Source organism: Melopsittacus undulatus, chromosome 9, assembly GCF_012275295.1.
Source record: "Melopsittacus undulatus isolate bMelUnd1 chromosome 9, bMelUnd1.mat.Z, whole genome shotgun sequence".
Classification (NCBI taxonomy): domain Eukaryota; kingdom Metazoa; phylum Chordata; class Aves; order Psittaciformes; family Psittaculidae; genus Melopsittacus; species Melopsittacus undulatus.
The window spans coordinates 15,643,944-15,670,418 of NC_047535.1; the positions used below are offsets into that span (position 1 = coordinate 15,643,944).

The window sequence follows — 26,475 nt, forward strand, 5'->3', positions numbered from 1 at the left end:
TTGACCTTATAATTGACAGGATGATTGATCCTGTAGAAATCTGGATACTTAGAGTTTTTACTGGTCACTTAGTTTACCTGGGCTTTGAACTTCAGTGACTTGGAAAGAAAAAAAGCAGGGGGGGAAGAAACAAGTCTCCAATTGCTTGCCTGAAAGGGAATGTAGGTATACATGAATTAGGAAAAATTGGCTCTGTGCTATGGGAAGTATCTGATTACTTCCTTAACAGATCTGAATGTCTTTAAAAGCTTTTAATGAGACCTCACTAAGGCATTCTGCTTTAAAACAGCTAAACTTTCTTCCATCTTTTCTTACACTTCTGCTTTACTAACTTGAGTTTTATCCTTTTCCCAAAAAATTGCTTGCACTGAAACAGGACGTAAGCGTAAAAAGTATAAAAAGCATTTTAAGAGACCCTTTAAAGGTCGTGATCACTCAAAAGGTGGGTAAAAATTATGGCGTTTAACTTTTTAAAAGGCCTTTTTCTCTTTATGTTTGGATTAGTTTTTCTTAGGCTTGGATATATATCCAGTGATACATTTTGTTTTCCTCCTGTTTGAAAGAGGGTATAAATTGGAGAGAGCTCTTTTGCTGTTTATCTGTTTTCTGGATCCGTGTTTCTCTCTGCTTAGCTAGCTGTGCTTGTTTCTCCAACTTGAGCTATATCTAACATTACCAACAGAAATGTACACATTTGGTAGGCTGATTAGTGGCACTTTTCTGTGACTGCTGAAAAAACTGCATGTGGAAAGATATATTTGTCCAGTTCTTTGTAATATTTCAGTAACACCTATGTAAAGTAAATCTGATGCGATACTGATGGGACAGCAGTAAAGTTTTTTCAGCACCTTTTAACTTCTGTTCTAAATAGCTAACGGTGTGTGATGACTGATACTTCAAGCACAATGAAATCAATGTTTTTTTCCCAAGAGCATAATCATTGTCTATAAGTACCAAACTGTGCAGGTCTTCATTCCTAGTCACATGCTAATACTGGTTTGCCGTATCTCATATGGTTGTATTGTTAAGTATTTGATCTTGGAGGAAGCTGCAGCATAGGCTTGTAATTGGAGTAAGAACTTTGTGGGGTTCCTACATAAACTTTTGAAGGTATCAACTTTTATTGGTGTTGGTAGCTGCATCTGGCTGGAAAAATGTTGATGGGTTTCCTGCTTGCACTTGAAAGTTATGAATCTTTGATAAGCACTTCTGCCTTTTTTTTTTTTATCCCTCCATCCCCTTCATCATTATTGTGTTGGCTTCTGTCACTAGAGAGTGGGAGTTGTGAAATAAAGATAGATAGGAAATGTGAGTTGCATGTAAAAGTGGTGTCATGTTTTGGTTTCTTCTGAGCTTCTGACTACTTTACTATAGAATCACAGAATCATTAGGGTTGGAAAGGGCCTTAAGATTATCTAGTTCCAACCCCCTGCCATGGGCAGATATAAAATACTCTCTTGACTAAAATAATATTCTACCAGTGTTCAGTAGTGAAGTCTTTTAGTTCTTAAAGGCATCTCCTGAACCTCCCTTAGAGCTTAGGAAAAAAAAGTAAAATCCCTATGTTTATAGCAAGATGTACAAAGTTGTATTGTTTCTTCAACTTAAGCTGTGTGTAGCTTGAGCTATGTGTAGCATTTCCAACAAAGATGTACAAGCTTGGCAGGCTGATTAGTGTAATTCTCTGGGATAGCCACTTTGGAAGGTGAATACTGAACAAGACAAGGGAGCCTGTGAAGACAGAGAACAAACAGCTCATCTAGACGTATTTTAGTAAAATGTCAAGATGCTCAGCCTTAGATAATATTTTTGGAGTTATGGCATTAAGTAATGAAGGATTATAAATTCTCACTATCTCAGCATGTGCACATTTGTTGTGGGTGGAATGCTGAACTTCTGTGAGTATTTAACTTCTGCTACCTTCTCTTGTTCAGCATAAGTTCAAGTATCACTGCATGGCATAGCAAAGTCTGATATGATATGGACCTAGCTTAGATGGTCACAGTATAAGTGCGTGGAAGAAATGGAATATTTCAGAGTACCTTTCTTTTCACTTCTGTTATTCCAGCTTTTTAACTTTCTTAAACAATGTTGTATAAAAGCCTGTAATGGACTGGTCTTTTGTTGTGCAAGTATTACCTTCCCCTGGTTATTCATGAGTATGTTTCCCTAAAGTACGCTAATTTATTGATTTGCTTGTTGGAACTCATAGTTAATTGCTGAGGGACTCTTGAGAGAACATTTTACCTTGGAAGGAGTGGGGAGAAGTATATTAAACAAGAACTTGCTGCTAAACTGCTTTGACTGAAACTTAGAGATAAATTTTCTTATGGTTGTGTTGTGTACTCAGAGCTACCATCATGTCTTCAGGATATAGATGTACAGGAAAAGAAAAAATTAAAATATTTAACCTAAATAAAAACTTGTTAAAAAAATAAGTATTCACCTTAGAGTAAACTTTAAATGTACATGAGTGTACCTGGTTGGTGTGATACAACACCTGCAACAGATACAACAACTGCATTGAAATCTGACTGTTTAAAACTTACTGTTTTAGACAAGCCAAAGGTGGAGAAGAAAGATACTTTCTTAGAAAAGCTTGCAACTCAAGTTATCAAAAATGTGCAAGTCAAAATCACAGGCATTCATGTGAAATACGAAGATGATGTAAGTATCTGGAACGCACTCATTTTATGTTGCAGTCATGATTGTTTAATCCATAGTGAGAAATGGTTTTCTGCCATCTTGAGAAAGTTGCTGTGATTTGTTCTGCACCTCTTCAGATAAAGTACCTCAGATATGACTGACAATTAAATATTTTGGATCTTTGAAATATATATTCTCTCTTTTTGCCTTGTCCAGTATTGCCTTGCTCATTATCTGTAGATAGTGGCTGTTCTTCATATGTTACTGTGTACAGATGATGTACAGAATTTTTCAATGTCCTGGGTAAGGTTTGGAGTGACAGAAACTGATGGGGTTACAGGTTAGAAAGGAGGTGAGTTGTTGGAACCTCTTAGCTCATAAATATGAACAGTTATGTGAACCAAACTGGTATTATTCTAGCCTCCTTCCAGCTTCCAGGTTTATAAAGGGGGAAGTCAAAATGGTGTAGTTGACTGAGATGTGGTACTCTGTAGTTCTTTAATTCTTTTGTAATGAAGATTTTAGAAGCCAAAAGGAAATTGTCAGCTTCAATTGAAGTCCTAAGTCTTTACGCTACAGCCATATTAGTTTTGGCCCAACTTGAGGTATTCCACGAATGCTTCATCTAGAATAATTAAGCAAAGGAGGATTCTCAGAACAGCTCAGGATTTCAGTCAACTTGAATTAAGTGATATATCTTTGTTTGCAGCGGGCGAAATACATAGCTGTTGTTTTTCTATTTTTGTAGATCACGGATCCACAGTGTCCAATTTCCTTGGGAATGACATTGGGCGAGCTTAGTTTATTGGTAACGTCTGTGTGCATGCATGTTCTGCTGGTTTGGATTTACTTTGGAGTAGCACAAAAAAAAGGAACATATAAAGATGATGATACAATGAAAGTATGCATACATCTGGAAGAAGAGACAGTCCTTTATTCATGCCAGTAGTACTTGAAGTTTGTGCTAGCAGAAGAGATGATGATTGAAGAACATTACACTTCCTGAGACTAGTGATTTGTTCTTATAATCCGTAAAATTCTCTGTAAGATTTAGTATGTTTATTTCATAAGGCAGGTTATTTCCAGGCCTAATAAATATGTTGGAGAAAACATTACATCATGATGATAAAGAATAAGGTATTTTGCCAGGTCTCTTGAGAAATGGGGGAAGAAAATTTCAGCTAACTCCTCTTTTTCTTAGATGTTGAGGATGCTATGGGTAGGATAAGGAATTGAAAATCAAAATAAATGGTCAGATTTTATACTGGATTTTCACTTAAGTGTATACAGTCTAGAGAAACCAAAGTAATGCATTCTGTGCCTGAAAGCATAGAATAAAACCACACATACGTTAAATAAGATGCAAAGCATGACTTTTATCACTTTGAACTTTTAGACAACAAATGAGAACTGGACACCTTCTATTCTGAATGAAGCTGCAAAAATAATATACAAGGTAATGTTGTTTGATATTGGGTTTTTTTCCTACACAAGTGCAGCTGGTCTTGGAGAGCAGTAATCTGGGGTTCTACATAACAATTGGAAAAGTAGTTTGCTTTGTGAATTTTCCTGTTTTTCTAATTTTGCTGTGTTTTCAAACAGAAGTAGAGCATAAATAACTGGCTTTTTGTAACGCATAACTTTCAAGTCCATGGTTTAAATAATTTCTCTTAAATGCAGATATTGATCCCCTTATTAAATGTCTTATACAGCAAGTCTGCATGGTAACTGTGATTTCAAATAGGTTGGCAAGTTGCCATTTTCTCCTCTAGTTTGTATGCCTAATGTAATTGGGATTCTTGTATCTAAGCAGTCTCTGTTCTTGCTGCCCCCCCAAATTTGAAGGAGTATGCAAAGATCTAAGAAATTATTGGAATGCTATAAGAAAGGTTTAATAGTCTTGTTTTTTTGGTCTTCTTTGCTAGGCTAATGTTGGGTTTGTGCACCCTTGCCTCTGTAATCCCAAGTTGTATTTATGAGATGTGCATGAACTTATGTGCATTAAGAACTTGATTTTTAGCAATTCAATTTTCACTTTAAAAGTAGTATTATAAGGTTAAATGCTAATGGTGGATTTGTTGTCTAGTCTGCTTTCATTTGATTTCTGTTTTCACAAATGGAAAGCTGATTTCCTAGAATGGGTTGAATGCTAAGTGTTGCATGTTTTCTTTCCTGCACAGCTTTTGTGCCTGGACAGCCTCAGTGCTTACTGGAACATACAGAGCAGAATGTATTATCATGGCTCCCGCGAAGAAATACTGGTAATGTAGAAGAAAATGCACTGAACAGTACTATATTCTGTAGTTGTTGTAGTATCACAACTACACCATACTTATGATGAAGAAGAGGCAGCATAAGGGGAATGGGGGGTAAATAAGACAGAATGAGAGGTGAATATCTTAAAATGGGAATTACAGGGAAAGAGTAAAATCAGGTTTGTGGGTGGGGGCTTTCTAGGGGTTATGTCTACTTTGAAACAAAAGTTTTGTTCATGTTTTCATGTTTCTTCATGTTTTTTTTGTTCATGTTCATTCATTCATGTTTTGAGTTGCTGTTGGCTAGATGAGTAGTGGAATACTGCAACTTGTAATAATTCAAGTGTGTGGAGTACTTGTTTTGCTTTTGTTTCATTTGTGTGTTATTTGTGAAGTCTTACTTTCCCAGAAAAGAAACTGTGATCAGGGCAGTATGAATAGGACAATTATATAGGCATAAATTGTGGCTGAGAGCACACATTCTGTACAACAGCTGAGAACTTGTGAATTGCAAAAGCACCATTACTGTTAAAAACTTTATTTCAGATGGCTACTTCATTCATTTGGTTAGAGAAGTTAGGTAGTGCGAAATGTGATTATTGTAGTGAGCTTTTGGGCAGTGCACTACTGAATATCTTAGGTTCTGAAAGAAAACCTTAGAATGAATTAGAAAAGTCATTTGCTTGGAATAGCAGACATCTGATTACTGCTGTTAGTTTGTCTAAATCTATTATCTGCATTCTATTTCTGGTGTGAATAAGTGCTCTCTGCAAAAATGCCACACCTTTGACCCTTTGTGTTTGTAAAGGTTATATAGATGTTCTGTGTGTTCTTGTACAACACTGCTTGTTTCCTTTTTTCTGTTGTGCTCATTTTTACAGATATCTTTCATTTTTGTTTTATTCCCTGCTTAAAAAATATACATGTAACCTGGTGAGCTTCATACTGGGGAGGGTTGAATCAAAACTGTGAAATGCTTAAAATCGGCCAGAATCTTATCTGTTAAGTGGAACATGAAACTGAAGTAATTTTATTTTTGTTCTGGTTCCCCTTTTAGGGCACTACTTACTGTCTCAAAATTGGGGCTTTTTATTCACTGTATGTAGAAGATAACTATGAATATGTTGTTTCTTCTTCCTGTCTGCAGTCTCTTGGTTTGCTCTTTAAATCTTCAGAGGACTTTCACTTCTTTTTATTTTAGCAGAAATACTTACTTGTTTTTAATAATAGCCAAGCTACTTCAGCTACAGAAGCCTTCAGAGTTACCTGTCTGTGGATGTTTTCTCTGTTGCATCTCAGTCTGAAGTGAAGTGTAAACACAAGCCAATGCGCATTTTGAATTGACAGTAAAAATCTTCGTCTTTCAAATGTCATTCCAGCACTGTCAGAAAGATCCTTTGTGAATCAGTCCTTGATGTGCTTGTGCACAGATGGCTCTGTGGGCTTCCCTGGTGTTGTCTGACACATTAGATCTCAGCACTTTTCATAGACACTTCAATTTGCTATTGAATAAGCTGCAAGTGAAGAATGTTGGTGGAGTTTTGTTGGACTTATTTTATGTGTCAGGAAGTACCACTTCCTAGTCCATCATTGAGCAAGTTTTTAACAAGTTCTTCCTGAAAGAATTGGGAATTTTGCCCTCCAGAACTGTAAAATGCAATTGCCTGTTTCCAAAGCTTGTGGCTTGTCCTGCATGTGAACTTTTTTTTGAGTGCTGAGGCAATTCTGACTACTTATTGACTTAAAGCATCTCACCACTTACAGTTTTTCTAGTTCTTGAAATCCTTAGCAATTTTGGTGCTGTATACGAGTATCACTTTGCATACTGGCATCACCTCCATTGTTTGGTTTGGTTTTTTTTTTTCATCTTTTGACTGTTTCATGACTGTTAGTTAATTTTTTTCAGTTGTGATTAGTCATATTTGTGTCCTTGTGCCTAAAAGAGGAAGAGAGGGAGAGCAGGAATAAGCTCAGAAAACATCTGAGAAGATTTAAAGAGGCACAGGGAAAGAATGGAGTTTGTCATAAGCATAAGATTACTTGTGTACATCTTCTGTGCCACTTGTTAAGTCTTTGCTGCTTCAGAACTTTAAAACCAGTACAGGAACTGAACAGATGACAAATAACATGTCTCATTTAGTAATGTCTATTAAATGCTTGAATACACTGAATAATTTTAAGCAGCATTATCAGGAAGTCAGTTTTTTTGTAGTAGCTAACTGGACTACATTACAGTAAGAATAAACTGTGGAATCCGTAGCATCTGTTATTTTCATGCAACAGTCTTCATATTTAAATAACATGAGTATATGGCTGGTTTTGAGAATAGCTCTTTTATATTAATCTCATTGGAATTTAGGTCTTATTAATATAGATCAGCAAACAGGACATAGGTTGAAATGCCAGTATTTTGAATGAGAAAGTGTACCTTTTTATAAAAGACAAGCCAGATTTTAAATAAGGAAATGGGGAAAGGACTAGGTCAAAGAAATTTGTAGTTAGAAAATAGTTTCCTTGTAAAAGCAACCTTAATATTAATAGTCTTTATAAAATGGAATGGGAACAAGCACTTCATCTGCCTTTATGTAATAGGTAATGTGGCCAAGGCCAGGCTGGACAAAGCCTTGGGTGGCATGGTTTAATGTGAGGCATCCCTGCCCATTGCAAGGGATTTGGAAGTGGATGATCTTAAGGTCCTTTCCAACCCTAACTGTTCTATGATTCTGTGTTTTCGTAAAAGCAGGCATCCTGTTCTAAGTGATTTTGCCATTGCAATTCTGAAACTAGATAAAATGTTGGGGCATGAATACAGCATTCCCAATAAATTCTGAAGAGTTATAGTTTCAGAGAGACCTCATTCTGAATTAAGACTCAGGTCTAGCATGACATTTGTCAGGTCTCTTGGACTGTTCTGATATTTTCCTGACTACTTTTTGTCAATATTTTCTCTTGTACCTGCAGATACCAGAAGGCTCAAGTGGCCTCCTTACGTGTTTAAAATGAGGAAGGGTAGAATGTGATTAGATAGTCCTGGTACCCTCAAGGAGCTTAAAAGCAAACGTTTGCTCTATTATGTACATGTGAGCTACTTTTCTAAATGAACATATATTCGTTGTTATGTCAAAATTTAGAAGTTGAATACGGACCGTCTGCTTAATAGGAGAAAGTGAGAGTTCTTTTTAATCAGGTATATTTAAAACCCTTGACTTTTAAGTGCTTGTTCTATTAAAGTTTTTACACTTACAGGCAAGAGGCCCTTGCAAAATACATGTGAACTTAAGCTGGTCTGCTCAAAGCTTAGAGAACTGTAAATGAGTGATGCTTTTTAGCAATTGCTAGACAGTATCACATTCCTTTACAGGATCAGCTGAAAAGAGGAATTCCAAGTAGTGGTAACCAGCCTCAAGACTACCAGTATAGTAAGTAAACTAAGAATATGAGTGAGTATAAACTGTTCTGAGCATGTTAGTGTACTAACAGCCTGACCTGATCAGGCAGGCATGCCCATACTAACTTTATTTTACAAAAGCCTAAGCATAACAGAATGCATTAGAGCTTGTCTGCTCTCTGACTGCTGCTATCTTAAGTTTTAGTAAAAGTTGCATCCTGATTCTGTGGGTCTTGAGCATACACATTATCAGTACAAAGTGGTTGATACATCAGTGGAAATAAGTACTTGAAGATTGCTTCCCTGCTTTATTGTAAGCAGAAAATGAATCTTTTTTTTTGTCTTCAAGTTTTTAGGCCAATATCAGCATCTGCTAGACTGTATATCAATCCATATGCAGAAGTAGAACTGAAAACTCCAAAACTTGATTGTAATGTAGAAGTACAGAGAATTGTCATTGAATTCACAAAGCCACAGGTAAGTTGTGGCTTACTTTGTATCTTTGTATCAGAGTCTGTGATAAGGTGTAGGACTTTTTTTGTTGGAAAGCCACCTTCTTTGAGAATTTTCTGCTTATGTGTGGGTAGAATGTCTGAACTATTTATCAATAACTATGGGGAAAAGTGTAGGTTCATTTCCCCTTTGTGTAACAATCACTTCATGGTGCTAGATCCTGATGCTCTGACCCTGTTATATGTGGATCCTCTGGGGACCACCTGATCTGTACTCAGCTCTTCCAATACCATTCCTTTCACATAGAGATCAGGATCATTCTTCTGAGTAGCCCTTAGCTTATGGAACTACACCATTAGAACTGCAGAGATGCCAAGATACAAGCAAGGGTGGAATTAATGGAGTATATTGGCTTTGGTAACAAAGTCTGCTAAAGTATGAATGTACTCATTTCGATAGCTCCCCAACAGTGTTAGTGATTTAATTTATTTAGTAATAAATTACAGTTAATTTGTGAGATAGCTTTTTAGCCCTTATTGATGTTGGAATGTAATATGAGTTCAGAACAGTACCAACAAATTTACCTAATGCAAAGGCAATTCTGAAACTGGGGAAACTGTGTATTGACAAATAAAGAGAATAGGATTGGTTTGAGAAAGCCTGAGAATTTGCACTCAGCAGCCTAACAGAAATAAAATTAGTTTTGTTATTCAGGGAAGCCAGAAGTTCTGGCAGTGGTGTCCTTTGAGAGCAATGAGTATAATTGGTCCACTTTTGCGTACTAATGAAAATGCATAGGCTTGAATTACTGTGTTGCTTGGGGGCTATTGAAGACCATGGTATACATGTACTTTAAGCACTACATGCAACAAAGTCCAAACCTCTGCTGAGAAACTTGTTTTTCTGTGCTCAGTATCTCAGCATGATAGACCTTCTGGAGTCCATAGATTACATGGTTCGCAATGCACCGTACAGAAGATTTAGGCCGAATGTATGTCTACATAAAAATGCCAGAGAATGGTAAGCTGTGTATGTTCATGCATTGTGCTGGAGTTCTCTGCAGTCTCTTCATTCTCCTTTGTGGTTAAATGTAGTTTTAAAATGAGATTCTGTATAGCATTATGATTTTCACAGAGCTTTGCTTAGCCAAAAATGTTCTCTTCCACAAAAGGCTTGTGGATGAAAACATGTTAAAGAACCAAGTGATGAAAATCTGACTTGGAACATGTATGCCAACTGTAATTTTTAAAGTTTTGGGCTGATACACATTGTCATGGATTTTTTTTTCCCTAAGTGTTTACTGATGCTGGTTGTTAAAGTCTCTAAGTGTTCTTAATGTTGTTACAGCCCAGGTTTGTAAACATGCAGAAGTTAAAAGAGAATGCAGATTTATAGTGCTTCATGAGCTCAATATAGGCACTCAGTCCGCTGTTCAAAAGTGATGTTGAAATCATTAAACCATTTGTCTTCCTCAAATGACAAGTGATAAAGTGTTGGCCTATTAAAAAGCTGTTTCTGCCATGCTTCAAGTTGTAATCCACAATGAAATGCTAAGTTGCTTACAAGTGTGGAATTGTTGTAGGTGGAAATATGCAGGCAACAGTGTTCTTGAAGTTCACATCAGAAGACATACTCGAATGTGGTCATGGAGTAACATAAAACAGCATAGGCAGCTTCTGAAGAGTTACAAAAATATATACAAGAACAAGCTGACGCAGAATAAACTGTCAGAAGAAACACAGAGGCAAATTCAGGTATGTGTTTTCCTATTGGTGTCACTTCAGCAGCTACTAGAAGAAAAACTAACTGTTATGGCTGAAACCAGGACATCTGAAGAAAATATGTTTTGATCCCTCTATAAAATAATTATTTAAATATACATGACAGTAATCAAGGTTGGTTGTTTTACAATAACAAGAATTCTGAGGAATTACCATTTTAATCTGAAGCTGAGTGTAGCTCAGAATGAAAACATCGATAAGGTATCATTTAAATGCTCTTTTGTTTGTGGATTAATGAACACAAACACATTTAATGAAGTGCAAGATTAAACTGTTTTAAAAAAAGGTAGATTAGACTGCCTAACATCAGGTTTCATCTTCTAGTGAACTGCTGAGAGGGGACTATACCCTTGAAGGAAAGGAGCAGGTCTAGAAAGAAACTGGAGTGTAAATACAAAGGAGCTACTAGAGAATTTGCAACAGTGAGCCTTTCTTAAATGTGTTTGAGGCAAATGATTTTGTCATTTTTACAGGACCTAGAAAGAAAGCTTGATGTCTTCAATATAATCTTAGCAAGACAACAAGCACAAGTTGAGGTAAGAAATAATTTTTGCTCAATAATACTATAACACTTCAAATAGTATGCTTTTGTCATGAAATATTTGTGCCGATGAGTATAATAGAGAGGTGGGAAGGCAAGTTTCCTGTCCTTTCAGCATAAGAAGAAATAATTTTTCAAACTGAAAACCAGTTCTAAAAACCTACCAGTGTGTGCGCAGTGTTACTGCTACCCACTTTGTAGTGTCAGGTAATTGTTGAAGGGTGATGATTTAAGGATTATTTTCTTTCTTTGACTTCTGTTATTTCAGTACTGGTTCTACAGCTGTTCAAGATCAAGCATATGTAGAGCTGTTCCCATCCTACCTACACCTTTAGATACTCTTTTTAGGGGGCAGCCAATCTAATTAAAAGACAACTCTGTGGGAACTGTTAAAAAGCAGATCAAATCTCTAGCTGCATTCTATTCTGGAAATAATTTTGTGGCACTTAACAGGGGATTGCATGTTATAACATCATGAAAAGTGTTGTATCTGCAGTTGAGATTAAAACCATGTAGCATACTGAAGGCAAGCTCAGAATAACCAGCTTGTGAGAAGCATGGCTACTGGTAGCTACTTTCCTAACATGAAAATTAACCTCTGTAGTTGCATCATATAATTAGTCTTCACACCAGTGTAGCCTCCATATTTGTCTACACATCCGGAAAGTACGTGAAAGGAAAACATAACAATGATTTTTCTTATTTTTGAGATGTTTTTGGTCATACCTTGATTTTTAAAATGCAAAGCAAATGCCTGCCTACTAATTGAAAGTTCTAAACACATGCAATGGTACAGGATCAGTCTTCAGGTTTGTTACTACAAGATTTAATTGCTTCTTAAATGCTGTCTTTTCATGTTGTTACTGCCTTTTTTGTAGTCTAAGTGCTAGTGAAATTAGTAGAAAAAAAGATCATCCGAAGTTACAGTAACACTTGTTTCCACACATAATGCTTCCACACATGTATGCATGTACATGCCTCCATCCCTGATCTTCCTTTTGCTTCTGTCTGGTGTGTTATAGTGCTTTTAATCTCTTACAGGGTGATGGTGCTGTCCATCGGTTAAATGGCTGTTCAGTGTGTGTAAATACGCACATTATTTAAAGCAAACCAAAATATCTAATAATTAATTATCTAATCTAATGTCTGATTTGTAGACAATAAGATCAGGACAAAAACTGCTGAAGAAGAAAACCGCTGAAGCAGAAAAAAAAGGTGGAGGATGGTTTAGTGGTTTCTGGAGTAAAAAAGAATCTAGGAAAAAGGAAGATGAAGAATCACCTGTTCCTGAAAGTAGGTGTAGACTATAATGCATTCTATAGAGATATGAAGTTTTTATATATACATATATAAAGAAGAAAGTTATAGTATGTTTTGTGCAGAAGGAGAGAGTATGGCAATGCAGTATTGATCTATTTTATAGTTTTACTTACTGTTAATGAATACTGAGCTGGCAAATAAGACATACTTCTGAAACAGCCATTAATTTTTCAAAACCTTGGTAAGGAGAAGAGTATGGCTGTAGTGTCACAAGCAATGTCTGGAATACTGTATTCTGCTGATTTGCTGTATAGACAAGAGATTTGTTCTAATAGTACTCCTCAAAGCTATTTTCATCACTAGGAGTTATGGGTACCTTTTGTAATCTAAATTATGTTGATATCTGTGCTCTGTATGTAATGTCATATACAAAGACTTCTGTGTAAATTGTTTCACAATATGGATCTTAGTGCAATGTGAAAAATCAAAGAATTGTGTCAGCAGTAGAAAACAAATGGGAGGAAAAATCCTTATTATTATACATTAAAGGGCAAATTTTTGTGTCTTTTTTTGTTTTGTTTTAGCTATTGATGAGCTAATGACACCAGAAGAGAAAGCGAAGCTTTTCACTGCCATTGGATATAGTGACAGCTCCTATCACCTTTCCTTACCAAAGCAGGTAAGCAACTTCTTATAGGAACGGTTTAACCCCCCCCCCCCAGCTAAAAAACCAACCCCATGCTTCATATGCTTCCAAACTAAAAAAAAACAACAAAAAAACATAAACACCTTCCAGTACCTTAAGATAAGCAGTAGAATGTGTGTCAGTGCAAGTCACATCTGGTGAATGCACAAAGAAGGTAACAGTTACTCCGAAAACAAAAAGAATGGCAGACATTTTCTTTGTGGTGTTCTGCCTGGTGCACAACCCTGATCTATAGTGCTTTAGAAGTAACAAACTGAATGAGATACCTATTTGCAACTTGGAAGAAAATAAGAAAAGATAACTGTAAATGAAATAAAGGTTCCATGGTATCTTTTTCATTGTATCTATTTCTTGCTACATGTTGTGGTGAAAACTAAATTAGTCTGTATTTTGATTTTAATAAGTGAATAGTCATGGTTCATATGAAGGTGAACACCAGCATGTGTAAGCTTGTATTTAACCCAATGTTTGTACTTTAAGGGTTGCTTTTTTTAGAAAGATCATGTTATGCTTCTCTTTAAATGTTTTTTCTAATGAAAAGTATGAGGAGATTTCAGTAGTACTTTTTTTCTGCTACACAAAGGAAAGCATAGAATGAAAAAAGCATATTTGAGACAGATAGTTTTTTTGCTTGTTAAGCAAAGGAATAAAATATAAAGCTTTACAAGTATAGTGTTCTTAAGAGGGCTTATAGGACAGCTAAGAAAATGTGAAATGGTAAGGTTTCTCTCAATAGACTTATTTTCTGTGGGCACTATTACATGTCTTAAATCTTAACACAACTAGTGGTTCTGCTTCAAGTTGGTCACCACTTACAGAAGCACTTTATACATTAAGACCATTTCCTTCAAGGAGGATGTTTTCTCCGTACCCCCTAACCCAACCCTCCAACTTTCCAGTCTTACATATTTTTGTTAAATTTAATTGTTAAGGGCTTATGTGTGCCTTAAATAGGGAAGTTCAGAATTGTGTGTGTGGCAACAAGGAGCCCTGTGTGCTATCGTGTATTCCTGTCAGTTACAAAAGAGCAGAGCAGCAGCATCATCTCTTGCTAACAAAGAAGAGAGACAACCTGAACAGGGCTCAGTACTGATACCTTTCTTTTTAAATTCTATTTCACACTTCCCTTGCATTCCTGTTTAGAAAAAAAATCAATTTTAATTTGGATAAATTAAGTGTAAAAGTGCCTTCATCTCTCTCAGTACCCTGAAGAAAGATGCAGGCTTCAAAGGCAGATAGGAAGCTGCTGATTGACAGTTACAAAACGCTACATGTGTCAGGAAGCCAAAATCCTTTCTTGAAAAGGTTAAAATATGACATTCAGGAGCAAGAACAACAAAGACATATATTCAGTGTCTTCTCAAATGTATTTATTTGATGGGATTATGATGACTTTGTTGATCTTCAAATTCTTTACTAAGTGTAGTTTAGCTGTGCCTGCTTTGGTGGTTTAAAAAAGAAACTTCCCTGAATCCTGAAGAGATACAGACTAGATTTGGTATGCATTTGTTGAAATACTCTGTTTTATGTTAAAGAAATTATTGGTAAGGTTTGAAAGAAAGTCAAGACTCTATACTTCGTTTCCTACATAAAGGTATGTTTCTTAGCATTGTCAACTGGAATAGCTTTAAATACCACATTTTGTTAGACTTGTTGAAATTAGAAGTTCAGAAAGTTATTCATATCGGGATGTCTAACTTCACTTTTCTCTGTCCTTCTCACTAGTATGTTGCCCATGTTGTGACATTGAAGCTGCTAAGCACTTCTCTTACAATTAAAGAAGACAAGAATGTGGCAGAAACTCTGAAAGTCCAGATAATTGATCTGAGTACCAAAATATCACAGCGCCCAGGAGCACAAGCCATTAAGTAATTGGATTGGAATTTTCTTTTTTGTAGAAACATCTCCTTCCTCCACTCCTGACTTCTAAAATCTTTTCTTGGGTAGTGCTTTTTGTACTGTATTGATTTTTTTAAATTTATGGGCATTCAGCAGTTGCACTCTGCAAAGTTACAGTCACATAATTTGGTGAGTAACAGAATGGAATGAAGAAAGGAATACTACTTGTTAGTCTTCATAAACAATAATAAGCTGTTCTTGAATCCTGATGTTGAAGTGCTGCATATTACCTTTGGGAAGTGATACCTATGCAGTGTGAAATGGTCTGGCTAACAGACTCCAGCCAAGCTGCTGAATGTGTTGCTTACTTCCTGCAGAAGTGAAAAGCTATGTCTGTGTGTTGTGAGTAGGAGATAAACCAATACGTAGGAGTCCTTCCTGGGTTTGAGAGCAGGCACACCAGAAATATTGAACACAAATTACTGGATTATGCAGTCAATGATCAAGATTTTTCAGTGTCTGGAAAATAAGCTTGTGCAGTTTTCCTGCTTTTATTTGCAGTTCCTTCATCTTCCGGCTTTTTGCATAAGGTCACCAGTTCAGCTGCCTACTCTTGAAATATTCTTGCCTTACATTTATTTATCCAGTTTCTGAACTGTGTGATTAGTCCTGTGAAGCTACTCATGTTTGGCTTTATCAAAGCTTTTCTCATCTTACTTGTCTTTCCTAGATGGAACTGTGTTCTGTATTCTCATAAACTGTATTTAACTATTTATTTGTCTTCTGTAGGGTTGAAGCAAAGCTGGAAAACTGGTATGTTACAGGCCTGAGACAAGAAAACATTGTACCATCTCTTGTGGCTTCCATAGGGGATAGCAAGTCTTCTTTGCTTAAGATAGAGTTTGATGTTAACCCTGAAGATAGTACTGCTGACCAGAGGCTTACTATTGAATCACAGGCTGTGGAAATAAAATATGATGCAGTGAGTAGAAACCAAGACTCTTACCTCTTTTTCTCATTCATACTCTATTACAATCTGGTTTTGAATGTTTACCATGTGACATCCGTGTATATTGATAATTCTTCTCTTTATTTTTTTTCCTCCTTTTTGTTGAAAGAAAACAATAAATGCAATGGTAGAATTCTTTCAGACAAGTAAGGGAATGGATCTTGAAAGATTAACATCAGCCACATTAATGAAACTGGAAGAAATAAAGGAAAGAACTGCTACAGGTAAGATAATAACAAACCTCACCAGAGATAAACCCTTGAATGTCTTAAAACATTTCAGTTGGAGTGTTAGTGGATGTTTTTGAGTTCAGTGAGAAATCAGTAGACTTACAGGAGTAAGTCTCCTCAAGATTGTTATCTTTCAGATAGCATCTCTTTATATGTTGACTGACACAAATGCTTCACTTGAGAAGAGCATTTCAATTTTAATGTCCTTTCCTTTTTATATTTAAGGACTAGTTCATATTATTGAAATGCGGAAAGTCCTTGAATTGAAGATTAATCTGAAACCTTCCTACCTTGTGGTTCCACAGACGGGCTTCTACTATGAAAAATCAGATTTGCTGATTTTGGACTTTGGTACATTTCAGGTATCTAAATTTCATCTCTTGAAAGTTTACAGGAAGCATATAGTATTTTCTCTTAACATAGCTGTCATCTGAAGCTATCTTGTTTTCAGAAGGCAAAGATGATAAACTGTGTGAATGTGGTTTTAACTTACTGTATATTTCTTACCAAATAAATTTGGGTCAGCAATTTGATCAGTGTTCAGAGCATTGATCAAATGCTTGTCTTTGACATACATGTACTAGTAAATCTCCCTAGGAAACATTTTCATTTCATAATCATGATTGTAATAGCTTATCATTGAATATCTTCTATTTATTCAGCTAAACACATGAACATTTGTTTTCTTTATTGTAAAATGCAAGCCTTATATCAAGAAAAGAGAACAGAATGTTTCCCTTGGAGTTTTAAAGTTGAAAAATTGAAAAATGTCAATAATTTAGCTTGACTTTAGGGGACTGATTAAATATTTATTTTAGTTGTACTCCAGCAGTAAGCTTGTGAACAAAAAAAAAGTACTTTTGTGTAACTTGAATTAAGTTGATTGATAAAAGTAACAAAAAAAATCTTGATTAGTGACATGTGAGATGAACCATGATTGCTTCTCTGTAGTAATCCAAATGTCTGTCATGAACTCCTATGAATCACCTTTTTCATCTTCACTAGAATTAATAGCATGATTTTAGACTTAACATTATCTTGTCTTCTGTGTGTTTAGCTGAACAGCATAAATCAAGGCAATAGCCAAGCTTCTACCTTTTCATCTTTAGAGGAGATTATGGACAAAGCTTATGACAAGTTTGATGTGGAAATCAAAAATGTGCAACTTCTTTTTGGAAGAACAGGTAACAAATAACGTAGTTGCTGTTTAGTCAAGAGGTGGGGGAAGCCAACCTGCTTGTAATAAGTATGTTTTTTAAAGAAAAGGTCAAACTAGAGCTAGTACTTAACTAAAAGATAGATTGTAATACACATGCCTGCATTCAACTGTGAAAAATCATTGATTTATTTTCGGACAGCAGCTTGCTTTTTGTTTGGACTTGAGTATCACCTCTTTACTTTGATGCTACCAAGCATCATAAATGGATTGAGCTACTATATTTTCAGTCCTAACCACAATACAGCTAAGATTGTCCTTAACACTTCATTTGAACTTCAGTTTGTGGAGTCAACAAAATGCTAGGTTACTGATTTGTATTTAGATAACGTATATCAATTTTTTTTAGGGTTCTATGTTAAAATACATCTTTTAATGTAGAATTGGCCTTAAGGGCGCTAAGGCAATAGAGTGTTAAGAACTACTGGAAGTGGAATTCAGAAGTTATTGTAATACTTTACCCCAGTTGTTCTAGGTTTCTCTAGTTGGTGAGTGGGTTCTTTATCCTTTTTTAGTGATGCCATTTGATTACGTTAATTATACTTTTATTACAGCAATTAGCAAGCAATATTTTATTTGTCTAAATTTACTGAACATTTGCAGGTGAAGACTGGAAGAAGGCTCGTTTTCAACATCCATCAACTTTGCACATATTACAGCCTATGGATATCCATGTACAGTTGGCAAAATCAATGGTGGAAAGAGATACCAGGATGGCAAGGTAATATATTAATGTTGAAATGTTTTCTCTTTAATTACTGTATACTGGAGAGGGGCTTTTCACAACAGCCTGTAGGGACAGGACAAAGGGGAATGGCTTTAACCTGACAGAGGGGAGATTTAGATGAGATCTTTGGAAGAATTTCTTCCCTGTGAGAGTGGTGAGCCCCTGGCACAGGTTGCCCAGAGAAGCTGTGGCTGCCCCATCCCTGGCAGTGTTCAAGGCCAGGTTGAATCGGGCTTTGAGCAACCTGATCTAGTGGAAGGTGTTCCTGCCCATGGCAGGGGTTTGCAACTGGGTGCGTTTTAAGGTACCTTCCAACCCAAACCATTCTAGGATTCTATATGATGAGTATAGATATTGTTAAGATTTGCATCAATAATTCATATTTGTTTTGGTGTTGAATCAGTTGTTTGATTTTGGTTTTTTGTTTTTAAAGGTTTAAAGTATCAGGAGGACTTCCTTTGGTGCATGTCAGGCTCTCTGACCAGAAAATCAAGGCAATTTTTGATCTGATTGATAGCATTCCATTGCCTCAGAAATCATCTGTGTCAATTCCAAGCACAAAAGTAAGCTGGCTGTAACTAAGAAAACTGAAAAAAAAAAGACATCACTAAAGTGCTCATTGTAAACGTGAATTGCTGCTAATGGCTGTGGTCTTTGTCAAGTGAAATAAGAGATCTGTTGCCCAGCTGAATTAGGCAAAGTGTCTTCATTATGGCTCACAGTCTAGGTGCTGGGCTTATTCAAACAAGTGTAGCTTAGCCTTTGTCATTGTCATGCTGGTTTCAATAAAAGTATTGGCAAAACTGACCTTTCTAAGTAATATGGGAAGGCAAGATTAAAGATACATCATTGGTGAAAAATATGACTGCACATACCAAGTTATCCAGAGTGTAAAATAGTGATTTTTTTTATTCTTATTTTCCCTCTCTCTCTAGGTACCGGCTATTCCCACAATTTCTGTTGGTAAAGGTTTACTTCATACACCCCAGTTGTTAGCAGAAATGGTGTCAGGTAAGAAGCTACCAGTATGTCTTTGTAGAAGTAGAAGGCCATAAATTATGGAGTAGCTAACATTTTCAGGCTGCTATTGATCTTATAGCATGTTGCAAGGACAGGAGAGATGAGCATGATTCATCACCTCTCATTTCAAGTGTGTAAGAAGATTCGATTAAGATGCTGATGTTACCTCTGAATAATGAAGTTGCTTTTTAAAAAGCAAAAGAACCAACCCCTTTTGGGATTAATTAGTATTATGCATAACCAACCTCTACAAATGTGAGATATTAGTAACTGTATTAGGATGTCATTAGCAAACCAATTTAATTATTCAGTTATCATGAGGCATCTTTTTAGCAGAGCGTATTGAGAAACCTGTTTTTTCAAAATTGATTTAAATCCAAGAATGAACTTAATCAAATACTAATCTGCTGCTACCACTCCAGGGCACACAGTTTGGGTTGGGCACATAAAAAAGGTGAATAACATGTTTAAAGGGGTGTGTGCACTTGCATTAAGCAGCTAAGATGTGGCAGAAATAGTCTGTTACAAATACTATGTGTCCTGTCCTGAGTGTTTTGCAATAGCAAAGCTTTCTTTTTTTCTGGAAGTGTATTGTGGATGTGAGCATTTATTTCTGTGCCCGTTTGAGAGAACTTTCCTGTAGTGGAGTCTGGGGAAACCTGTTTCTTGGGGCTTACTTTATAATTGGTTTTCCTTATCTGTGTTGTTGCATTTCTGATGATACAGCTATACTCCTTTCTTTTCTTAATAGGGTTTTAATTTTCTTCACTTTTCATCCAGTGGGTAAGAAAGTGGTATAGATCTAAACTGTATTAGGTTTACAATGCTCATACAGTTTAAAATCCCACTAGAGTAGGAAAGAGAAGGTGGGATATTTACTCGCGTTTATGGACATAAAGTTTACTAAGGAGGAAATCGCTTCTTTTTTCTAGACTCTGAAGAAGAATATTTTGATTTTGAGGGAAGTTCTGAACCAACTGACAAGTCACTACGTAAAGGAGAAGAGATAAAAAATGAGGAGACTGCTCCAGAGGAACTGATAGATCTTCAGTTGAAGTTTGAAATTAAAGAGGTATGTCTCTTGAATTCTACTATTGCCTTCTCCATAAGAATACTTAAAAAAAAATCCCACACCCTGATTTCTGTTGCCAGTGTTCTTCAGATGTAGTGGATGCGAAAACATAGCCACTAAACAAAATCCTCCCACATGTTTGTACAGATGTACTTCTGTGGGTTATTTATATGTGGTATGCATATGACTTATTTTTTATATCTGGCATGTATATAAATAAACATATACCTAGTTCATCTGGATGTATGCATGAAAAAAGCTCAAAACCCTTTACTGAAGAATTCTTGGTAGAAAATAATAGTTCTGAGTTGTAATTTGGGGGTGGGTGGTGGGAAATTTGCACTGAAAGAACAAAGTAGATACCCAGGCAGATCACTTGCAAAGAGCAAATCCTCAAATATTTCTATGATGTTTCTATCTTTCACCATCAATCACTTTTTTTTCCTATATTTACCCTTTAACTCTATAATAAAAATAAGAGTTTCCAGTAAAGCAGGCAAGGCAATATTTTTTTCCTTTTTTTTTACTGTTGAACTGCATATGATAAGATGGTATTAACTGTGTGTTCCTTGCTCATCAGGTTTTAGTAGAACTCACCAGGCAGAAGAAAACTGAGGAAACAGTACTTGTATTTGATGTAATGCACCTTGGGACAGAAGCTACTGTCAAAACTTATAATTTAGCAGCTGTATCGTATTTAAAGAAAATAAGCTTGGATTACTATGAAATTGGAGGTACTAAGCAATGGGAGAGAAGTGTACTTGTGTGTGTGTATCAGTCTGAAACTGGCTCTTCTGTCTCTTGTGCTCACTGAAATCTAAATGTGGTTCTGGTTTTCCAGTGACAATACTGTCCGTTGGCAGTGCTTTTCCTATTGGTACACAGCTCATGATTGGCTCTGGAATCTTGACATGATACTTATTAGATAAATAGCTTAATTTTAAATAAATAGCACTCTATCCAAATTGCTCAATTTTTAGATGGAGAAGGGGTACAGACTTGCCGTTTTGGACTTAAAGAGAAACAGGTATTTGTATTTGGTGGTGCAGTGCATTTTAAGAAATGGTATTGAAACTTAATCCCTATCTTAAAGGCACAAATTTTTTGGTTCTCTGAAAGAACGGGAATTACCCTAATTCTTGTGTATTTTGTGTGGTATGTTACAGGTAAAAAAGCACCCATTCATCTAATTAGCTCCTCAGATAAAGCTGGCTTAGACCTCCTGAAAGTGGAATATATCAAGGTATATGTACAGCTTCTTACATATATTTGTAAAGCATTTACATATATTATAAAGTCTTAAACCTACGATTCAGAGCTAGTGGGTTGTTTTGAATCTTCTGAAGAGCAGCATGACTGGTTGGAATTAATATTAACCTTCATGCAAATTACTATTTTCACAGGCTGACAGAAATGGGCCACATTTTCAGTCTACTTTTGACAACACTGAACAGATGATTCGAGTGAGTGCCTTCAGATTTTACTGCCTATTTTCTTTTTGTTTGCTTGCTTGCAAAGGAGGGATCAAGAATGGTTTTTTGGCTTTCCTGTTCCCCTGGCTTTGCAGCAGGGATATTTAAAGAGTTAAAAAATACTTGAAAGTTTTTATATAACTTAATATTAAAGCGGTATGTTAGTTGGTTTCTTAACTATGGTAAGAACTGTTTAGCTAGTTCATGTAATTAAAATTCGAACTAATGTAAGAATGCATCTTCTCATGCATATGATATAAAGTTCAAGTGCTGAGTATAGGAAAATGAACAGGGGTCCAGAAGTCTTTCCCTATACTGTCAAACCTGTTTGTATTGTGAGTTCCACATAATCAGCACTCTGTTGCCTAAGTTGAACTCGTATACGTTAAAGTTACATTTTTTTGTCACATGGAGTCTCATGTTTTCAACAGGTAGCTTTTTCATCATTGAACCTTCTACTGCATACAGAGGCTCTTATGTCTGCTGTCAGTTTTCTAACAGCTGTTAGTCCGTCAGGCAGTGGAAGCACCAGAGACACACCAACTAAAGACAAAAAGCAAGACGACACAAGATTGAAGAAAGGTAGTTATGTTTGTCAAAATGGTGGTTCTGAAAGGATATATATTTGTTGTATGCTATCAAAATGATCAAATCCCGAGAAACCTGATTAGTTTTGTAGTGTAGGTTGAAGATCAAAGCTCATGTTAATGTGGCTTGCCAGGCTGGAGTATAGCTAGCTACTGGGTAGATATAGATAACGTAAAAAAACCCCACTACTGTGAAACTATTGAGTTACTAATCTAATGTTTAAAATAATTATACTGTGCTACTTAATTCCTCTTAACCCAGCAATTACCCTGAATTTATAAGGAGTGGAATTGTTCCAGTAGAGAGCTAGATGGGAATCATACCAGATATAGAATTACAAGCAAGTGCTGACATACTGTACTTTTATCAATAGAGTTGCCTTCAGAGGAAGAGTTGTTGCTCTAAGATGGGATCTTACAGAGTTAGTCATGGTAATGGTGATGAAAGAAACTATAGGACACAAAACTAGTCATCTGGATTACCCCCCAAAAACCCTAAACCAAAACATCCCTCACATACCCTTAGGAATTTAAAATTTAAGTGAAAATATTCATTCTATGTACACTGAAAATCCCCCCTCTCTTATTTCTAGTGGCTAGACCTTCCAAGGATAAAGATGTCTTTGACTTCAAGCTTTTTGCCGAGCTGGATGCATTCTGTTTAAATATTTGTGATGAAAAAAAGAACATTGCAGAAATCAAGATACAAGGTATTGAATTTTTAGTAGTAACAGATTTGGTAGTTTAGTTTCAAAGTAACTGATAATAATTAGACTGAAAATATTTAAGGTATAAATTTTCAGCATATAACTCTGTACAATTAACATTTAGTTGTTGTACAAACATGGCTTATGGTATTGCTTTCAAAATCATTTCCCTAGTGTGTCATAATGGTTTGGCTTCCAGCTAGAAAAGCATGATGAATTATCCTTCAGGTAATCTCCTTCATGTTTTGAAGGAGTTGGAGTATGAGTGACTTTTCATATTGTACTGAGCTTTGGGTATTTTTCTACTATGCCTGAATTATTTAGGGTAAGAAACCCCTTAAAACTGCTTACTTTGGTTTTGTAGTCCTAGGGCTTGTTTGGGTTTCTTGTTCTGGTTTTGTTTCTTTTTTTTTTTTTTTTACCCCTCAATGGAGTATAAATATTAACAAATGTGTGATATACAAGAATGTATATCCAGTAATCCAGTTCATTTAAAGTTTTTTGCTTGTGCTCATCTTTAATTTATATGATGTATGCACACAAGATTTTGTATGCAGAAGGGTTGTATTCAAATACATTACAGTACCATCTTATTAAAATAATCTCAGTAATTAACTCAGTAGCCTGGTTTTTAAGAGATGAACTATTGTTTGAATATTTTTCTGCGAATAGCAGCTCATTTCTTTCCAGATATGATTGATACTGAGCCAGTATCTGTATTTGAAATATTTCTATTTTGTTTTGTTCCCAGCTATGGTGTGGCTGCATTTTCAAACCTTAATGACACCATAGTGGATGCACTTGGGTTTCAACTCTAGACAATATACATGTTTTCTGTGTCTAAGTGATAAAATGCAGAAAGTCTCTATTTCCAGAACTTAACTTAGAATACTTTATTTTGGTAGTTGGGGAATTACTTGTGATTATTCTGACTTTGATACAGAGAGACTAAAATGCCTTGAATCCTATAGGGCCCTTTTATTTACAGTCTCTTCAGCAAGTCTTGTGGTAACTGACTTAATTTGATAACTGAGAAAAGAATCAAGTGTGTTTAGGTATTTGTTGTGATTTTATTTTTAAAAATGTGATTTATTTTAAAAAAAATATTTCTTGAATTTAGCTAACTATTAAAAAAAGTTTTAGTTTATTGCAATGTCTAATTTCTATAAGTTTTTTCACCTCCACTACTGGTGTGGTGTGTGTCCCCAGTCTGAAAATGAGGGTTACTTCTGTTATGGGATACTACTGTTTCTCTCTTGATGCTTTACAGGTCTTGATTCGTCTCTCCTCCTTCAGTCAAGTCACACTGTATTCTTTGCCCGACTAAAGGACATAATTGTCACGGATGTTGATTCAAGGACTCTTCATAAAAAAGTACTCAACTACAAGATATTAAGTTTTACTTGATTCTTGGTTAGTTTTGTGTGTATAAAAGTGAAATGTAATGTATATTCTTATTCCACTCTTTTTGAAACATTGATTTGTTGTGAATACCTCTTTTCAAATCAAATAGATGGTAAAGCATAGGTTTTCATATCACAAGAATGGGTGCCCCAAAAGATTAAAAAAAATGGATCTAATATGCATCTGTTAGGCTGATGATATCTTTAGCTCTTATGTTAAGTCCCATTTCAGAAGCTGCTGATGGCTAGTAGGTACTGTTTCTCTCTTTCTAGGCTGTGTCGATAGTAGGAGATGAAGTTTTCAGTTTCAATTTGACATTAGATCCATATGCCACAGAGGGAGAAGCTTACACTGACATGTCAAAAGTGGATGGTACCGTATCTTTGAAAGTGGGCTGTATTCAGATAGTGTTCCTTCACAAATTTCTCATGTCTCTTTTGGTAAGTTTTTTTTCCTTCATACGTTCCTGCTCAAATTATTTGTCCTGGGTTCAGCAGTAGCAGTCATTTTTCTCCTCAGTAGCTGGTGCAGACCCAGGTTGTTAGTCTTCCCTGTTTGTGTCTCAGTGCAAGCGGTAACTGAAGTTTCTGGAAGAAAAGTATGGGCTTAATTTTTGTTTATACTATGAAAAAACTTGAAGTTCTAACTGGTTTGAAATTCAAAAACTAACATAGTGCAAGTAAGCCACTTGCCACACTCTGCTTTGGAAACATAAAAGCCTGGTGCTACTAAGGTAATTTGGAGGTTTTGTGTTTGCTACCCTTTCTGCCTTGGCAAAAGTCTGTTGATTGCAGACATATCTGAACTAACATTAGAGAGAAAATTTTCTGCAAGGTTAGATGCTGTGAGGACTACAAAGTAATGTAAAGATTTGTTTTGTACCTTCATCTATTATCCTAATGTTAGCTTTTTACAGCACTAGTGAGCTTTCTGTCATTCAGTACTGGCTTTGAAAGGAATTAGTATTCACTGGGGGCAAAGAGGGGGTCTAAAAATAATATGTAGAAATGGATTTAAACTTAGTGATTTTATTGGTTAGTATGTTTTTGACCCTTAGTTGGAGGTCATGACAGAAAGCACTAGGTTGTCTTTCCCCAGGATGGAATTTAACACACTAGGCAGTGTAATTGGTTGTTGATGTTGGTTATGTTGATCATGTAAAATGAAAGTAATCTAGGTTAAAAAAAACTTAGACATTTTTCCTTTCTTTTCAACTGCTTATTCTAGACCTTCTTGAACAACTTTCAGACAGCTAAGGAGACACTGACTGCTGCTACAGTCCAAGCTGCAGAGAAGGCTGCTACAAGTGTAAAAGACTTGGCTCAAAGGAGTTTTCGACTTGCTATGGACATTCACTTGAAAGCACCAGTTATAGTCATTCCTCAGTCCTCAGTTTCCCCCAATGCTATAGTAGTAGATCTTGGCTTGATTAAAGTTCAGAACCAGTTTAGCTTGGTGTCTCCAGCAGGCAGTTCACTCCCTCCAGTCATTGACAAAATGGATGTGCAGCTGACACAGCTGAAACTGTCTAGGTAAAGTGCGCTTTGCTAGGTAACACCATAGCTAACTAGTAATATTAATACTCTGTAAGATATTAATCTGCTTGCTTAAAAACCATGGTTGGTGGGAGTATTAAAAAATTCGCAAATTTAAAATGCTAACCTGTTAAGTCAAATATATCAGTAGTAGAACAAAATACTGTTCTGCATAGGCAGCTGTGGAAGCCTATAGAGATACTGGATTTGAGATTTTAAGATGTTGTTTTGAAAATGGAGCGTATGACTCAACTTCTAACTTGTCCAACATGTGTTTTGTTTTTGTTCCCCCCATTTTATTTTAAGGACTACTATGGAGACAGGTTTATTGCATCAGGACATTGAGATACTTCACCCTATTAATTTAAGCTTGTCGGTGAAACGAAATCTATCTGCAGCTTGGTTTCATGAATTACCAGTACTGGAGGTCACAGGGTATCTGGATACACTGAATGTAAGTTTTATGAAAAGAACGTGGTGAGAACCTCGTGAAAATTCTTAACACAAGACTAAACTTTGTTATTTCTGGGCACAAAGGTGCAAAAGTTGCATTTTAGGGGTGTTGATAAGGTTTAACCTACCTGTATGAATGTGGAGGTTTGGAAGTGTTATATAAAGTACCCAAAC

General features: G+C 36.0%; 1 protein-coding gene across 1 annotated transcript in view; it reads left to right on the forward strand.

Annotated features, from left to right (window-relative positions):
• The window catches only part of VPS13C (vacuolar protein sorting 13 homolog C), an 88,410-nt gene that overhangs the window by 11,485 nt on the left and 50,450 nt on the right, over positions 1-26,475 (forward strand). The window contains exons 7-36 of the mRNA XM_005145751.3: positions 377-442; positions 2,558-2,667; positions 3,395-3,454; positions 4,043-4,102; positions 4,827-4,907; positions 8,263-8,320; positions 8,639-8,766; positions 9,656-9,762; positions 10,325-10,496; positions 10,997-11,059; positions 12,222-12,357; positions 12,909-13,003; positions 14,756-14,898; positions 15,659-15,851; positions 15,988-16,102; positions 16,334-16,470; positions 17,166-17,292; positions 17,928-18,045; positions 18,485-18,614; positions 18,987-19,062; positions 20,004-20,143; positions 20,724-20,898; positions 21,319-21,386; positions 21,547-21,606; positions 22,047-22,197; positions 22,796-22,912; positions 24,180-24,283; positions 24,586-24,753; positions 25,541-25,845; positions 26,155-26,302. Coding sequence (XP_005145808.2) covers positions 377-442; positions 2,558-2,667; positions 3,395-3,454; positions 4,043-4,102; positions 4,827-4,907; positions 8,263-8,320; positions 8,639-8,766; positions 9,656-9,762; positions 10,325-10,496; positions 10,997-11,059; positions 12,222-12,357; positions 12,909-13,003; positions 14,756-14,898; positions 15,659-15,851; positions 15,988-16,102; positions 16,334-16,470; positions 17,166-17,292; positions 17,928-18,045; positions 18,485-18,614; positions 18,987-19,062; positions 20,004-20,143; positions 20,724-20,898; positions 21,319-21,386; positions 21,547-21,606; positions 22,047-22,197; positions 22,796-22,912; positions 24,180-24,283; positions 24,586-24,753; positions 25,541-25,845; positions 26,155-26,302 — 3,611 coding nt within the window. The remainder of the gene's footprint in view (positions 1-376; positions 443-2,557; positions 2,668-3,394; positions 3,455-4,042; positions 4,103-4,826; positions 4,908-8,262; positions 8,321-8,638; positions 8,767-9,655; positions 9,763-10,324; positions 10,497-10,996; positions 11,060-12,221; positions 12,358-12,908; positions 13,004-14,755; positions 14,899-15,658; positions 15,852-15,987; positions 16,103-16,333; positions 16,471-17,165; positions 17,293-17,927; positions 18,046-18,484; positions 18,615-18,986; positions 19,063-20,003; positions 20,144-20,723; positions 20,899-21,318; positions 21,387-21,546; positions 21,607-22,046; positions 22,198-22,795; positions 22,913-24,179; positions 24,284-24,585; positions 24,754-25,540; positions 25,846-26,154; positions 26,303-26,475) is intronic.